At 32.4% G+C, this 17915-nt stretch overlaps 2 protein-coding genes across 3 annotated transcripts; one reads left to right on the forward strand and one right to left on the reverse strand.

Moving 5' to 3' along the window:
* Nucleotides 1-26: 26 nt before the first annotated feature.
* LOC100744130 (arginyl-tRNA--protein transferase 1) lies at nucleotides 27-3531 on the reverse strand. 2 transcript variants are annotated; one of them, XM_012383792.3, is made up of 8 exons: nucleotides 3174-3531; nucleotides 2816-2942; nucleotides 2561-2691; nucleotides 2056-2486; nucleotides 1634-1795; nucleotides 788-960; nucleotides 454-715; nucleotides 27-377 (listed from the first exon to the last, which is right to left on the reverse strand). In XM_012383792.3, exons 1-8 carry the CDS (start codon nucleotides 3268-3270, stop codon nucleotides 225-227), a joined length of 1536 nt encoding a protein of 511 aa, XP_012239215.1. In that variant the 5' UTR covers nucleotides 3271-3531; the 3' UTR covers nucleotides 27-224. The 2 variants fall into 2 exon arrangements, with proteins under 2 accessions (XP_012239215.1, XP_003488276.1); XM_003488228.4 differs by lacking the exon at nucleotides 1634-1795 and adding an exon at nucleotides 1178-1333 and having other exon boundaries at nucleotides 3174-3520.
* A 3126-nt stretch (nucleotides 3532-6657) lies between these two features.
* LOC100744531 (prohormone-2) lies at nucleotides 6658-15179 on the forward strand. Its single transcript, XM_003488231.4, has 9 exons — nucleotides 6658-6815; nucleotides 8481-8598; nucleotides 8670-8765; nucleotides 8851-8983; nucleotides 9080-9295; nucleotides 12016-12117; nucleotides 12200-12282; nucleotides 12363-12610; nucleotides 12753-15179. Exons 2-9 carry the CDS (start codon nucleotides 8484-8486, stop codon nucleotides 12837-12839), a joined length of 1080 nt encoding a protein of 359 aa, XP_003488279.1. The 5' UTR covers nucleotides 6658-6815; nucleotides 8481-8483; the 3' UTR covers nucleotides 12840-15179.
* Nucleotides 15180-17915: the final 2736 nt, after the last annotated feature.

Genomic DNA, 17915 nt, shown 5'->3' on the forward strand with positions numbered 1-17915 from the left:
AAAGGAAGTAAATATTGTAGAGCGTATGCATAGCATGAAAAGAATCACTTTTATTTGATAAGAATTTATTAATTTATTACACACTTATCATCACAAATACTTTATTTGAAACTATTAATTTTATTAATTTCACTTACTAATAATTATCCATAATAAGATTCCAATTCGTCTTTTGATAAAATACACGATTGTTTTTATAAATAAGTTAAAACTTTTTGCATACTTTAACAGCGATAAAGCAACAATCTCTGTGCACACTTCATGCCAACTAAACTAGTATATTCTTTAATCTCATCTTCTTCATCTTGCGTGATAGTTTGAGCTTGCTTTTTATAGATTTCATACGGCATCGCAATTTGCCGATACAAAATTAATACCTGGAGACAAATGACATTAATTACAATAAATTAAACAGTTTGTAATACTAGATATGAAAATAACGTTGTTTATTACCTTACGAATATCAACTATATTATCCTCGTTAATAGCATCAATATCATCATTCAGTCTGCTATATTTTTGTTTATCTAATTTTAATAAACACGGTTCAATATCAAACCACGCATAAGTTTCAGGACATAATAGTTTTGATGGTCTCATTCGTGCCTTGTATCGCATTTTAGGACATGAATGTATGTAGAATCCCATGTAGTAATATTTCAGATCTTTTGCAATTTTATTTAATTGTCTTGTTAAATAAACTTCTCGAAGTGAACTAAATAAAATATAGAAAGTTAACAATTTATTGGAGATAATTTAAATATCAAAACGTGCCAAATGTACCAACCTAAATGTGCCAAGTGAGAGATGAGAATAAGCCGGATCATAAAAAAAGTAAACGCTTGAAACACAAGATGGTAAAATATCTATCACACCAACTGCAATTAATTCATTATCTAACCAATATTGTTCATGAAAAGAACCATATCCACTTGGTGGTCCATCATCTGGTGTCCATGGCTTCAAAATTATAAACTCCTTATTTGTATATATTCTTTAGCCAAAGCAATGAAATTTTTAAGCAATATTTAATAAAAAGGATTGTAAAAATATCATACATAATTTTGTTAAACATTTTAATATATTAACGAACAACATGAACAAATATTTCTTTTTATGTCATATAAGATTAGATTATAAAATCAGATTGAGATAGCAACCTGAATACGAAGTATACCTGTAAAGAACTTTTTACAAGAAAGTTGAAGAATGATTTATCATCTGACTCCTTTTCTGTTTCACCATGAATAGTCATTTGATATTTTTTAAACAGGTTTGCACTTATTTTAAGCGTTTTAATAAACTCGTCCGACATTGTTCTCACCAACTTCATCTGATGAATTTAAACAAGTGAATAATACTTGATGAACACAATGTACAGAATACACATTTAAATGTGGTCCACCTTGCTCCAATTAAGCATTGTTTCAATTATTCAATTTTCAAAACAGTATTTTATATACATATTTCTTAATTAATATCTAATAATCTGTAATACTGTTGTATAACTATCTACTTTAACAATAATTATGTACGATATTATGTAAATGAAAATAAAAAAATTGTAAATCCTTCTTTAACAAGTAAAGCTCTAAGATAGCTCAGCAGGAAATTATAGAAATTGCAAAATTACCTGTAAAGGTGAGTTCACAAGAAATCCCATATATTGCATCTCTGTAACCTTCTCTGCTAGAACTCCATGTATTGTTGTTTGATATTTTTTATATACCTCATAAGATTGTTTTGAGGTATTTAAATATCCAGAGCTCATTGGTGAAGTTCTAACTAGTTTTAGCTAATAAAAGTTGTAAATTTTACAAAACTTTATCAAAATAATTACGAAATTGAACTAACAATGAACTAATAACGAAATATTGTAACTGAAATGAACAGTTAAAAAAGTATGAAATAGTAAAAACATCATTCGAGTATTTTTCAATATTTCCCTACCTACTTTTTAAATATTAAATAAATTGGAGAAAAGAGGACCAACATTTATAGAAACCCATTTGCATGCAACATTTACCGAACTTGATGGAATAAATGTGTATCTACCTCTAATCTGTTGGTTCCATTATAAACTTCATCAAATATTTGCTCTAAACTTTTAGCCTGGTTTTCTTGTTTATTTTCTTTGAAAATAGCTTCTATTTCTTCCTGAGTTTTTCCTTGTGTCATTAATTTGTTTTGTTTTCGTTGTTTACGTAAAAGCTTTGCTTTCATACAAGGTATCCGAGTAGGATTCATTTCTACAGATTGTAGACTTTGAGGTGTACTATGAGAATCATTGTTATAACTTGATGCAGCAGGTACACTTTCAGAATTATGTTTTTTATTTTCTAGACCATGCTTTTTCTGTCCTCTATCTGATGTGCTAGGATGTAACCTTGCATTAACTTCATCACTAATAAATTTCACATTCATATCAGAAATATCTTTGTCAACTTTTAAAAAGTGCTTATTGTGATTAGGAATTTCTTCAATATCTATGAAAAATGGTTTCATAAAATCACATGTTAAAGTGCATATTGAATAATAATTTAACATATTAAATCTTTACCAATGTTATGAAAATCTCCATCGTACGTATCCATAGTATCATCTTTATGTAATTCATTTCTTAAAAACTTTGCCATTCTTTTCAAAACCTTTTTTTGTGATTTAGAAATTTTAAATTGTAATGCTTCACATCTATTACAAATATTTATATATATATAAAAAATTTGTAATATAATTTGTAATAATATATACATGTACATATTTTTTAATATGTAGGAAATTCGTTTTTAAAACATTTTAGAAGTTTTAATCTTACTTAATTGTATACATTGGGCAACATGTTTGATCCATTGTAGATTTGTAACAATAAGAACCACACCTTCTCCAACCTCTATCTACTAGAGCTTGGTAATCTTGCACAGTCAATCTATGTGTACCCATACCTAAAATGTACTACAATTAAGATAAAGATGCAATACAAGACATATTATTCAAATAACATTGACGCATTAATAAATGAAACTTAGCATGACAAGAACAAAAATTATACATGTGTGAAATAATCATTGAGACTACATAACCTATTAATAAAAGTATGAAATACTGTATATATAAGTAAAATAATTTAAAATAAAAATCCATAATTGATATTTGCTGTATGCTTTGATACTTGCCATGACTGAAATTTGTGTTTGGGCTTTTGCAATAACCACATTTATATCCATCCTGTTCACCATAATACTCAACAATACTGTACGATTGTCTTGCCATATTTTGTTCTTTATTCACTCGTTTTATTATTGCATTGATTACGATGAATTAATTATCAACAAAGATCATGCAATCCACTTATTTATTACTCAACATATATATCTATATTAATAAAATTGACACCATCACGTATTTAAAAATCCAATCTACTAAACGGAAAGCGGTATTGCCACAGCCATCTTGTCATTTTTGAATAATGTTATTGAAATGCAAACTTCGCAATGTGAAATTAAATATTTCCTTTGTTTACATTTCTCATTCAAATGTTCTTGAACGTGAAATCAATAAAAACGTGTTGTGTAAACTTAATTAAAAAATTCACCATTTAGTATCTAGTATCTATAAATATAGAATTGCAAGATACAATTTAGGATAAATATTATGCATATGTATTTTCTAATGTAATTATATTTATAATAACATAAAGCTTGAAAGTTAATAACTCTACGTGGAAATAATTGAGAAGCTAGAATACTGATACTGGAAAACACAAATAATATGATTATTTCTAGTAAATTAATAAATAATTATTGTATAACTATCACTCATTAAAAATACAAAAGTCTTTCAATTAAAATATAACATCATATCGATTTTTTAAATTAATCAGCAATTAAAATAATTTTTAATTATCGCAAAGATCTAAAATGGTATAATGCGTATACATTTTACCATTTTCATGAATGAAACTATGCCTCTTTTACAGCAACAGGCGTTTCTTACTACACAGAGTGAAACATCGATCTATTCCTTCGGGATACCCCCCTTCAAGCTGCTGGTTACAGTTTCCACTTCACAGGGTAGTATCAACAACCTGAAATACCTGCCCCATCATGGATTTATACTACTGTATCCGGTATCACACATTCATTTATCATGTAGTTGAAATTTATTATTTTATTAAAACTCTTTAAATTTCTTCAACCTCTAACAATTATTTTTATAACAAATAATACGAAAAACATCCAAGTTCATTTCCTGATATTAAAAATAGTAAATTTCTGTTTTAATATTTTGCAATCTTAATTCCTGTCTTAAGATGAAACAGAATAATCTCCTGCAAGTTGTAAGTCTCCACGAATACATATAACGATAGCTCAAAGCTTAATAAGTTAAGGATTTCAATAATTATTCGTATGAGAATTAAAGTATAATGACAATGACTTAAAGCTCAACTTATTATTGCTAATAAAAGCAGATATAGTAGTAATTTATTACCTACAATTATTATCAACGAATAAATTATTTTGATGCTGGTATTCGTACAACGTCCCTGAATACATCCATGTTCCCCTCCCACGAATCATTTCCTCGCGACGCGTATGCCCCCCCACTAAGTTTTCGAAGCGCGGGGATTCGTCGTTTCCAGAATCAACGGCTGACGTCAATGGGAACAAACCTTCGGATCGAGCACGTCGAATGGTATTATTTCACAGAACTCGCCCCGTAATTACAATGATGGCATCGGGTCCTATCTTAGTCGGATGTATCTATCCTCCACGGAATACTCAAACTTCTGGCAAATTTACGAAAATAAACCTTTCTCTTCGCCTGCCAAATGCATAAATTGCGACCCGCAAATTCGTTCTGAAGTTCAAAGAAAAAATATCTCCCTCGGCAATGGTTGGGGGTGTGGCATTAATTTTTCTCGATACTTCGGCAAAAATTAACGACGGTCGCGTGCTTCTATTCTTCCTGACCTTTCGTATTTTGTGTCCCTTTATAATGAAATACAATAAAGGAATATTTTGTACTACTTTTTGAATATTGAATGAACAATATGATTAACATCCTTCTGAATCAAAAAAGTAGAAAAATTGATATTAAAGATATCTTTTTTTTTTCTTTGTCATCGTTAAGTAATAAATCTATTGATATCTATTAGAGATGGCTGTCTTCGAGCATCTATCATACACGCCCCCGTAATTGTATCACCGCAAACGTTGTTAGTTGGCTAGAAATCCGACCAGGTGAGTTATACTTGTTTTTGTGCAACTACTTCAATTCGCGCAAGCGTGCAGTCGATTCTTTGGAAATAGGTCAATTACTGGGGCACGTAGTGCGCTAGGATGCGTCGTATTTCAAGTTAAATACTTTGCTAAAGCGGTTGTTTCCGAGAATTTGCCGACTCTTTTTGGAGAGTTATGGCTAAGTACATAATTCCGTGCTGCTGCTCTCTTCTTTGTCCACTTGTTGTTGCTATCTGTTTTCTGAAACGATGGCAACGAACAAATTAAAAGAGGACAGATTAAAATATTATGCACCCAACTTGAATGGATTTCCATTTTCTTCTAGAGTAAAGAATAATTTCTTCCTCCTCGTCAAACACGTCAAATTCTTGATTATTCATGAGAAAATTACATCTTGACAAGATGAAGAAAACATGACAGAATTCAAGAGCGCCTTGACTAAGGATATGACATCGTAAATATTTCAAAAATCTTCATCGATGATAAATACTTCGTCGCAAGAACATGTGAACGTCAGCATGACGCTGAGGAGAAGAGAAGAAAATTTCGCACTTCGGTTGATCTCTCTTCTCCTTCCCAACCCTCCCTCTTTCTATCATACGCCATGGAAAATATGTGTGGGCGTTGGGTGCTCGTGGGCGTTATACGATGGCGTAGGCGTTTGGCCTGTTGCGGGGGCTGAAGAAAAGTGGCCGGGGACTGAATACGGAAAACGGTGCTACAATTCCTCTTGTACAGCCCACCACTCCACCGCTTGCGTTCGAGAGACAAAAGAAAGTACGGATTTGCGACAAGGACCAAGAAAAAACGATCCACGATATTGCTCGGAAAATATTCTTCCTTCAAAGATCGAATGAATTTCGGTCACAACATTGACTTTGAGAGAACACGTTCTAATTAAGAAGGATTATGCCTCATCCTGCTTTCCTCAATGAAAGCTAAATATCCCTGTTGTGTAAAACTATCTTCACCTGTTTATGTACTACTATAAACAACGTAAAAAATTTTACTAAATCATCCTATTATAAAAGTTCCCTAAATAAAACTTCCTTAAAATCTAGAACACATTATACGATGCCGGTTTTATTAAGTAGAATTAGGCTTAATCGAAACAAGATGCCACCGAAAAATTACTAGAAGACTTCTCCTCTTTAAATGGCGAATTCTGAAGATAATACACATAAGATGTGACATAAGAGACGATTTCAAGGATAGCCTGAGGATCTGGTCAGGCCATCGCGTGGGCAGACGTATTTTGTGGCACAATGGGAGTGTGTACATGTTCCGCGTAGAATGTCCATATAACCGTGCGCGTGTGCACGTCATATCACTTCGTAGAGACGCGGTAGGGGTTGCTTTCAGGGTAGGGGTGCTCGCCCACCAAGGTGGGGGTGGTTGATCGACCGTACCCTCTGCCAGTTTTCTAGTCGTCCTGCTCAGCCTCGACGTTCATTCTACGTTGATCAGCCGAACTCACTAGTTCTCTGCATCTTTTGGAGAAACGCTCCCGTAAGAAGAAATCTGAGAAGACTGACCAGAAACCTAGAACGAAGAGAATAGTCGACGTTAAGTAAGGTGAAGGAACCAATCTTTCAATTGTTACATCTGGCCCTTTCGAATACTAATATTTTTGCTTGAAATTTGAATTACGACAGTGATCCTTCGATCGATTTAATTGGCCAACTTTCGTAAGATAAAGACCCGCTAAAATTATACGGGTATAAATAGGAGGGTAAGAATAGAGATTGTTCGATCACGATGATTTCTTATCAGCGATATAATTATATTTCCTCGAACTTTAGTTCTAAAGATAAAAAATTAATCTGATTCAAAGTTTCATTAGAATTTTGTTTCATACACGCGTACATTTAATAGCTTTAATTTGAAGACATCTTTAAATTATAACATGTTTGAAACGGGTCTATAATTTTTAGTGTTAGATTGTTTGTTAAAAATTCGTGAAAATTGTTAAAACATATTTTATCGAGGCAAGTAATATTAATACCATACATGCGTCTGGATTTGTCAATGAAAGCACAGTCAATGAAATGTATTTTTAATTGCGAGTTGCATAGACGCGTATACAAACGCGATAAATGACTATAGTATTTCTAGACGCAACAAGTGTGCGATTTCTGGGTCTACTATATCCGGTTTAACTTTATTTCCTGGCCAGATTTAATTGCTCAATACTATCACTAGCATCATATCACAAACTCTTTTTTGCATTTATTAAGCTTAGAGAATAATTATCACAGAATATATGATATTTTTTAAAACGAAGATAACAAAGATGAAACGGAAAAATAATACAAACGAGTGAATTTTTCGTGTAATGTTTACATTACATATGTACATATATATGATTAAAACATCCTTTTGAACTTTGACATTTCAAACTAATGGAATGTCTATAACGAATAGTTGATTATGAGTCATGAGCTTCGAAGCTACCACTGCCTTTGCTGAGATTTAGTTAATTGCATATCTAATTAGCGAAAACTCTCGTGTATCGACGTAAGCTAATTGCGTGTATGTTGAAAAGTACATGTAATTTGTTATTTGTTAAGACTATAGAGATTCCAGAATCTGTTTTGTAGTGAGATTCCAGTTCACTTCCCACGAAACATACTAATAAACGATAAATTACAATTAATTCTACTTCACGCAACCGATTCACGTTTGTTCTTCAGACTGCTGTCAAATTTAATTTATTTTTCGCTATTAAGAAATTTATTATTTTCTCAAAATTGTGAAAAATTAGATACTATTATTTGCAGTAGAATGTAATTTAAATTGTTACTTTAACGGAAAAAATAGTGAATCATCGACTATTCTTCAAGAGAAAGACTTATCATCTTTATCTTCACGAAATCATACAAACATTTACTATTTCCTATCGAACTTCCGACATGTATGCCCGTTAATTTTTTACGTGCAATGGAAATAGATTCCTGACATTTCGCATTATGTGACATTTAAGCTTCTTTCATAGTGACCTGCTATCTTCATTTACTTCAGCTTGTAAGGGGTGTAAACTTCGATCTGTACAAGAAGAGAAGACTTTATAGCAACCATACTTCTTCTAACTGCACCTTTAATCAATTTCACATTTGATTAAAGGGTCAATAAACTTTTGCTCATAATTAATAAAGAAATCTTTGATTTCATCTTTTTAATAAATCTCACAGATTAGTTAACCAAAGTTTAAGTCAATAATGGACCAATCAATTTTTTCAGATCATGTGTGACTGGGTGTGGTTACTAACTCTATATTCCCTCTTCGTGCTAGCACAACCTTTGCCAACGAATCTGGCAGAGGATGCAAAGAAGACTGAACAAACAATGAGACCAAAACGTAAAGCATACTATGTTTTCTGTAGTTTACAACACGATTAATGATTTGTTCACTAAACGTTTTGGTTTCAGCTAAACGGGCACAGGAAATGTTGATGTACGGCAACCAACAGAATCGTCAGCCGGAGAATAAACCAAGCTCATCTTATTCGTCTACCGTGGAAAAGAGTAAGTATAAGTAATGAGTAACCATTTTCAATTATCTTTAACACCTTGTAACTATTTTAATTTATAATTAATCTTTTAATCCAAGGAACTCTAGCTGCATCAGGACTAGGTGGATTGAAAGCAGCCCTTACCGAGAAAGAAAAACCATCTCATTCTAATGCACCTAACAACGTTCTCTACGACCATGATTCCTTTTCTCCATTTGATAGAAACTACGAGTTGGTATTCTCAATAAATTAAAATAGCTCATTTTTTAAATTTCACATCAAAGTGAGTATTAACTAATGTATAACTTATTTCTGTTTCTGTTTCAGCGGATATGGAAAAATCCTGATGAACGAATTTGGATATGAGATGCCTCAATGGGATGTTCCGTCGTACTCTCGTTACTACTTGAACGATGATCGTCGGAAGAGATCCGAGAAATCAACAGTCACCGGATCTACCACCATGAAACCGTCCACGACCACTTCCTTCCAGTCTCCAACATCTTCTACTCAGCAATCTATGCAGGTGCAAGTAAAGAGAAGGTGAGTCAATCGTATTAATTTTTTTACTATTATTATTAAACGGAAAAAAAGAAAATAAAGGAAAAAGTAGAAAATTATAAAAGGAATTTACTAAACAATTTAAATCTGATTGATCGATTGTTCGATCAATTGTCATACTATCTACTTCCTTCAATCAGTTTAGAATTTCGTCAAGTTGTGAATATCGTTTACGAGACATTTATATCATATTGCTTCTATTGTTTGACGATTGCGTTCCACGCAGATGAGATTAGGATGTGTTAGGGCGAATTCACCTGTAGAACAAGCTGCCTTGGGCAGAGTGAATCGACTCGGTAACCAGTCTGTAATTCCCACCCCTGCGAGAACTCACCCTTCCCGCCCTCTTGCTCGGAACATCCCTCTTTTTCTTCGACGTTTCTTCTGAATGGGGATGAGAGGGCTGGTGAGGGCGTTGCCCTCGGCAGAAACGGCGGTGGACTTGACGACCAAGCCGGTTCAATACGACTTCGAGAAGCTGTCGTTATCGAAGTTGATCTGCAGAGCATATAGGATTGGTTTTCTCCTGCCTTGATCTACAATAATTTTTAGCCTATAACAAAAAACTATATATACACATAAAATAGTATAGAATAATTGTAAAATATAAACACGATATTTTTCTTTCTTTTTTGTACGTCTCTTCTCTTTAACAACAGACTATATATATATACATTCGATGGTATAAGGAACCTCTAGATGTTCCGATTCAAATCGGAAGTCGATAGTTTCGTAACGAAGGCTATCGATGGTATTTATAGCGTTTACATAGAATCGTCATCGTTAAGTAAGTGACGTAGACGACGACGCTGTACGATACGTCATAGAATGATCAATTACTTTGAAGCTCCTTACGTCAAACTTTTATTTTTACTCTCAAACGTAGTTACAAGTGTGAATCGCCTGACCTGTAAATAAATGTCACAGGTCACTTTGTGCACATGTACGCTAATACATTTATGGTCGAGCTAATTTCCATTAAATAGAAAAAATGATTTAAAAGTAGGCAATTCTGTAGATTGAGCGTAATTCTAATATTTGACTATAAGTTGTTTCTCTATTTTTTAGCATAAAAGATGGCTTTTACGACCAATTGGTTCTTGGTAATAATATTTTGTTATCGGGCTTAATAATTCTATATCAATTCCCTTGGTTGTCAAGGCATCAAAGGAAAAAGGAGGAATAATTTGCAGGTATTGCGAAATCAATGTGACAGAAAGCAGCAATGTTATATATGTAGCACATTTTAAATATTGTACTTGAGTTACATTTCAGCAATAGAAAAAGATACAAAAATTCGATATTAAATATTAATTAATTTATATTTACATTAATAAGGGGAAAAGTTAGTAAAGTATAAAGATTATATCGTTAGCGAATTTTATATATCTCTATGATATAATTGAATTAATTAAAATTTGCAAACGATAATCGAAGTAACGAACTTAACGGTTGCAAGAACTAATAACGTAGTATGTACATATAGTACGAAGAAAAAGTTATCCTCGAAAAAAGTTTTACATGTCCCACAAAGTGATCGCGTCAGCTGAAAAATTTTCCAATAAACTGCTCACGTTCACGAGAACGTGCGAATTCTCTCACAGCGATGTACGTACACGTATTATATGCACAGTTTGGCGCAGTCATCGAGACGTTCGATACTTGTGACGCAATAGGGTAGCTTTCCAAGGGTTGGGTCCACGAAAAGTTGAATGGAACCAGCCAGTAAAACTAGGTCAGACTTAACTATTACTTGACATATCGCTAGCCAATCAGCTGACGAGAATAGGCTCCTAGTTAGCGCCGACTCCATGAGATGCAGTAATTCACGGAGTTTGCCCGGAATTTATATTCAACTAACTAAATACAAACTAGATTCTACTTAACAATAGATACTATTGTTATCGGAAACTCGAAAAATAAAAGTTCAGTTTTTGGATATGCAAAATATGGAACCTAGAATCATTAACTTTCGACCAGATGTCCACGAATCATTTTATTTCTTTCGTCCTTTTCCATGGATCAAGTAAAATTTCGAATTAATTAGTCGAAATCAATTATTTTTAACGTTATGGTTTGTTTGATCTATATCTTTTTCTGTTCAATCTCCCGCCATGTTAAAAAAGGTATTCACGATACATTTCGAACAGTTTCCCTGTTCTTTGTTTATCTTACATGAATGTATAATACCAAAGAAGTAAGTGGAAAAGCTGAATGAAACCACCTGACGAGTCAAATCGTTTTGGCATATGGCCAACCAATCAGCTGATGATATTAGCCGGTTTCGTCATATCGATCATCCACAACAGAGGATGTACCAAGCATGCTCGGCGGACCTGACCTAGGACAAATCCTATCAGCGCAAACGCGTGCAATACAATCTCCTCGTCGCGTCGTATTGGCGGCTCAGTATCGTCCTTTTGTTTGCCAGTTTTTTCCATTCAACGTACCTCGCGTACTGATCCTCAATGATACTGTGCACGCATGATTGCATTACATGCAATAAATGCGCTTTAAACTCAACCTCCATAGAAAATCGATATTGTTCAGAAATACGAGCCTCAAATGACTGCCAGATTATCCGAATATCAAGGAGAACTCTATCCGAAGATATATATATATATATATATATATATATATGATTTTACAAATTAATTTTTTTTTATTTAAATATGTTTCAAACATGAATGTTGGATTTTCAGCGTCCCGATTTATCAGGAACCACGATTTAAGAGAGAATTGGATATTGACCCGCAAGATGTTTTAACACTCCTCTCCCTCTGGGAAAATGAACGCCACAAGCGGTAATAATAATATACATATGTGCCATTAACTGTAAACAATATAAGTATCCTGGGTTTTAATTCAATTAAAATATCTTCACAGAAACTGGCATAAATATATGGACGATGAATATGAAAATGTAGACGATGAAGACAACCTTCTTGAAGAAGAAGATCCTCGAAACAGTAAGTCAAAAATATTTTAAAATTGAATGTATTGATATTGTTTTTATATGTTTAACATTCTGAATTATAACTTTGCAAAGTCATTCCTTGGATGGATTCTTCGGCGTATCCCCCTCGACATTACAGCGTAGAGTCTTTATCACCGGCAGATATTGGAATCGTTCGTACTCATCCATCCAGCTATTACGAACAATACGAAAATCAGTACGGGCAACAATATGATGCGACTTCTCAATACGGCAGTCCTCAGTTTGGTTTGGTTTATCCTCAACAGACTTACTATAATACCCCCGAGAAAAGGTTTATGGTCTCCAGGAAACGCTCGCAGGTAATACATCCGATGAACTCTAGAAACAATTCATTAATCTACAAATAAATGATCCTGAAAAATATAAAGTATATTTAACTCATAATAAAATTTCTAAGATTCTTCGATTTAGAATCGTATTGATATTTCATTCGATTTACAGACGTACGATCCTTACTCCAGCGCAGCTCAGTTTCAAATAAATCCCCAATCACGGGGATACCCATACCAACACCATCTCATCTACTAAATCGATATCAACTCGACGAACAGCAACAAAATTAACACGAAACTATCGAGAATGTATTTGAAGAAAGTGAAAGATCCTATCGATAAAACGCGGAAAGAGGGTAACGAACTGATGTTTTCGGACTCATGTATACGCAAAGAGGAACCAGACAAAAATTTTGGGCTTTCTTGGCGAATGTTCCCTCTCTGACGTCTTCTTCATTTGACTATTCTGTCTTTATTATGAACACAGCGGTACGTGCTTGAGAAAGACTACACTTATTTTAACAAATACGGTGCTCAGAAAGACTATTCATAGTTTACAAGAGTCTGCTGAAGAGACAATAGTTCTTTTAATTAACTTCTTAATCGTGTGGTCACCAATCATCGAAATGAGTAACGAAGAAAAATTTGAGTAATATTTTTTCAACATCTTTCGAAATCCTTCAAAAGTATTAAGAGAAGCCGATGGATATAGAAGCGTCTTTGGTTTCAATGTACTCTTGTATTTTTCCGCAGAAAACGATGAAACTTTAAGGCGCAAGAAAAAGGCACAGCCCGCGCGATGACTGAAATCGTTGAAAATAATCGTAGTTACTCGAATCAAATTACCCTCAAACTTGGTTCATGACTTTTCTGACTGATTAAAAAGAGAGAAAGACGACGAATAGTTTTTTTCATGAATTAGCTCGAAGATAGTCGTAGCACAAGATCTAATAGATAAACATAGTAGGTATGAGAAAATGATTAATATGAAATGAAAAGATGAAACGATACTTCTAATTCGGTGACCTAGAGAAAGGTAGATGATTTCTTAGCAAAATTTAGAGCGAAAGATGATGCTGAAAATATTTTATAACTTTCTCATTACGTTTCACATCTACGGATATGTATATCTTGTTATAAATATATATACATATACCTATAATATGTCGAGAAAAATGAGCAAAGTAACTGAAGTTCGATCAAGCTTGTTTATACCACTATTATATATTTCAACCCCTTAATTTACTTTGCAAGAGGCAAGAGATAAATGTTAAAGGTACACAAATACATGAAATATTGAAGCACGGTGTATATTGAGTACTGCAAATATCAATTTGAATCCAATGAAATCGTCGGTATTTAGAGTTATAACAACATATCTTCTACTGGATTCATATCTTATATTCAACGTGCCGACATGACCGATAATTCTCAATCCCCCCTTACTTTAAACATGATCGTCAATTAATTTTTCTAACCGTGTACAAAATACATAATCGCAACATTCATCGTCAGTGAAGTATTGATGAGTGTCAATGCATATTTCAATGATATTCACTTCTATGGCTGACTAAATAACTTTCGAAAATAAAAATTTCACGACTCGATTGTAATCCTCGATGATTATCGTTTCCAGTTGTTTGACAAACATTATTGTTGAATGATACTAATAATTTCTATTACGAGTTGGCATTAATAGAAAGCAATCACGTTAACAATGTCTTATCGTAAAAGTATTTGCAAATTCAACAAAAATTAAAAGAAGATAAAATTGTGAGATTTATCGAGTGCGTGAAATTTTTTATTCTCGTCCTCTGCTGCGAATGTAAAGTGTAAAGCACCGTTATACCGATAATCCATCGTCTTACCATTGTCAGAAAAAATAAAAAAGAAAAATACAGAAAGGTAAAAAAAAAAGAAAAGAGAAAGAAAAAAGTATATAAATATATCTATACAAACTACACCGAGTGACATCTAACGTTTTTGTCGATCGAACCAAACACGGCCTTCCATAGAGCAAACGTTCCGAGGAGACTGAGTAATTTTTCCTTTTCGTTCCTTGTTGTTTGATCAGTATATGCTTGAAATGCGTATATAATAATATAACATATGATATTGTAACGGTAGGAAAAAGGAAAATCTAACGGATGACTGACCGATCAATTGGACGCGTGACGATCGGCACGAAGAAAATCTTTTGTGCTATATATTTTTGACGATCGTTTAGCATGTAATTAGAATTACGTAGACTAAGTAATACCAAGAGGGAATGATTCAGTATTTACTACTTATTAACATGTAATTAATGTTATAGATAATGAAAAGTATCGATTATATATTGTGTATGATTAAAGGAATGTCAATCAATCGGGTTTGGGTTTGGGTTTCATTGATACGCCGTAATGTTTCGCAATCGAACAAGGTATTTACTTGAGAAATTAAACATTTTAACGGATAATTGTTTGAAAAATATCTCCAGATACTATATTGTGTGCGTATTTTACAGCTACAACTTTTCTTCTCTTGTTGAAACAAATTTATTATCTTGAATCTCTATTAAACTGTAAAACATTACAGTCGCGAGATTTTTCGTAATGAAAAAAAGAGGAAATAAAATTAGAATTATTTACTTTGTAATGTGACTGCTATCTTAACAAATTAAGAAAAAAAAAAGAAGGAAATTTCGTTTTATTTTTGTGATGCCTATACTGAATCGTGTAATGATACTATGTTCTTACTACAAATTAATCTTCAGACACCATATCTTTTTACAATAAGAATAACGAACTGTTAAACGTCGACGCTAGAATAGTATCGATAGTATTATTACACTGAACACGGAACCATTCCTGAAGTGGCTTTTAAAGTCGACGGAATAAAAAGACAAGACGATTTAATATCGCCCAAAAAACCTGTTCAATTGTTACTGTGCGGCATCAAAATGATGATCATTCCTGAAATTTTTCTTGTGTTTAAACTATTTTTAATGCATATTCCAATTTAACGCATAAGAAGAAGAAATAAAGAAGCGATATTTTAATGGCAAATTAAGAAAATTGTCGAGATCTACTGAACTTCTTGTTAAACTTATAGAAACATATTCTAGCATCTTGAACTGTAATATTAACGTTTAAAGAAAAAATATTATAAAAAAAATATTTTTGCTTGTGACAAATTTATTATAAAATTGGAGATCGTGATAGAAAGATGATAATGATAACATTCGAGTAAATTATAGCAGCGTGTATTTCGGAAACAGTCGCGAAATTTTACGAAAAATTTTTTCAACGTTAACGATATGTCACCGATTGCTAATCGACTATGCAAATTATTGTAACTGAATAAAACGAAACTGTGTGTCAGCTATGTTACTTTAAAATGGATATTATATACATATTATATTATAAAACTTCATATCGACATTCAATTATATGTACCTACGTGTGCATTTTTAAATCAAAAAGTTATATCATTCGGCGTCCTAAGTATTTTTCAAACCCATGGTGCTTTTGATTGAACAATAACGCATTATTGTAATTAAATTAAATCATAAAAAATAACAAAAAAAATAAATAAATAACTATATTCTACTTATAAGCGCATTCATCCTGGAATATTGTTTTATCTGCCTTTCTTTATTTAACCCATTCATGCTCAATGTTTCACATACAACATTGAACTTTAACAAGTTGTTAATTAACTAAATGATAAATATATTAGTTTTTAGCAAAATTAGTTTTAAATCTTGGTATATTATGCTTTTTTCTCAGAAGCATAAAAAGATATATTACTTTTAAGGTGAATCTTTTGAATCTTGAGGTTGAAGGGCCGAATCTTTCTTTGAAGAGCTAAATCTTCATAAAATTATATTTTTAATATTTATATTTTACTTCAAATTCTCACTTGTGCAATTCTCATTTTACACATTCACTTCTCGTTTTTTAACTCATACATTCACAATAAATTGTAAAACTATCCAGGAAATATCCACATCATCGTGTGATACTCTTCATATATTTCCCTTTATAATTATTGAAAATTACTAAGCTACTATTCTAAAAATTGTATAGATAAAAGAAATTTCTACTGGATGTTTCACAGCTCAAAAAAATTTGATCCTCAAAGAATAACTGACCAAAATATTTGATTTCTGGTAAGGTAATGAAGAATGATGAACTGTTAAAAATGTCCCAAACATAAATTGTGCTTAAGATTGGAATTCTTATATCTTTAATGACATCATACTAAGAACAGTTATTACCATGTATATACTTTAACGCTCTATTTTTACGTTACATGTCCTTGCTAAATATTGTTATCGTGATGCTCCTCGTGTACATTGTATAATTAGAAACATGTAGAAACAGATGCCTGACGAGTCGCGCAGCGATACAGCTGCGATATCACTGCGACATAGCATGGCATCGCAACAGTCTATTACACAATTACCATAGACATAGGAATATATGCCCATGACGAGATTATGTACTTAGAAACATATATATCTGCTATCTACATACTTACCTGTGACGTTACAACGGTGTCGTGTCACTCGTGTGCATCGTGTCATGAACAGATCTACGATCAGGTCTACATCTTTTGTTTTATTTGTGCTAATATTAACCTTTAAATTCTTTTGAGCATCGTCGAATAAATATTATAATAAATGAGTAAGCGACGTCGTATCGTAATAGTCAATTCTGCAAGTTGGCCAAAATCGATAAACGACAATGTTAGAAATAATTACTAGTTTATACCATTCGTCAGGTGCATATGGCAAGAGAAGCGCTCTCTCAAATATAAAAATTCTTAACCACCAATTTTAATTAATAGAGAGTACGGTTAGATGCATCTAATATTAATTTTATAAATGGTTTTATTTAGCATGCAGATGTCAATTGTAGAAGACATGATTAACTCGTTTGGATATTGCGGTCATAATGACACAGAACTTATTCAATTGCTTTGCAATCACCCATTAACATTGAAGCAGAAACAATAGATGGTTAGTTAATCATTAAACCGAATTGATATTTCGTATTATAAAAAATATTCATTATAGATATCAATTTGCTAGACAATTACTTTACAAAAAAAACTATTCAGATTTTTCTTATTCTACTTTTTTAAATTTACATTATGATTATGCATTAATAAATACACTGCTAATTTAAATTAATAATCTAAAATTGGTTAAAAAAAATTACATATACATATATATGTATATATTTCTATACAGGATTAACATTCCTTCACAAAGCTGCTTTTCTTAGATATAAAAATGCAATTGGAAAGTTATTTCAAAATAATGCTGTAATATAATTTAGGTAGA

This window comes from Bombus impatiens, unplaced genomic scaffold, assembly GCF_000188095.3.
Source record: "Bombus impatiens unplaced genomic scaffold, BIMP_2.2 scf_0219, whole genome shotgun sequence".
NCBI lineage: Eukaryota > Metazoa > Arthropoda > Insecta > Hymenoptera > Apidae > Bombus > Bombus impatiens.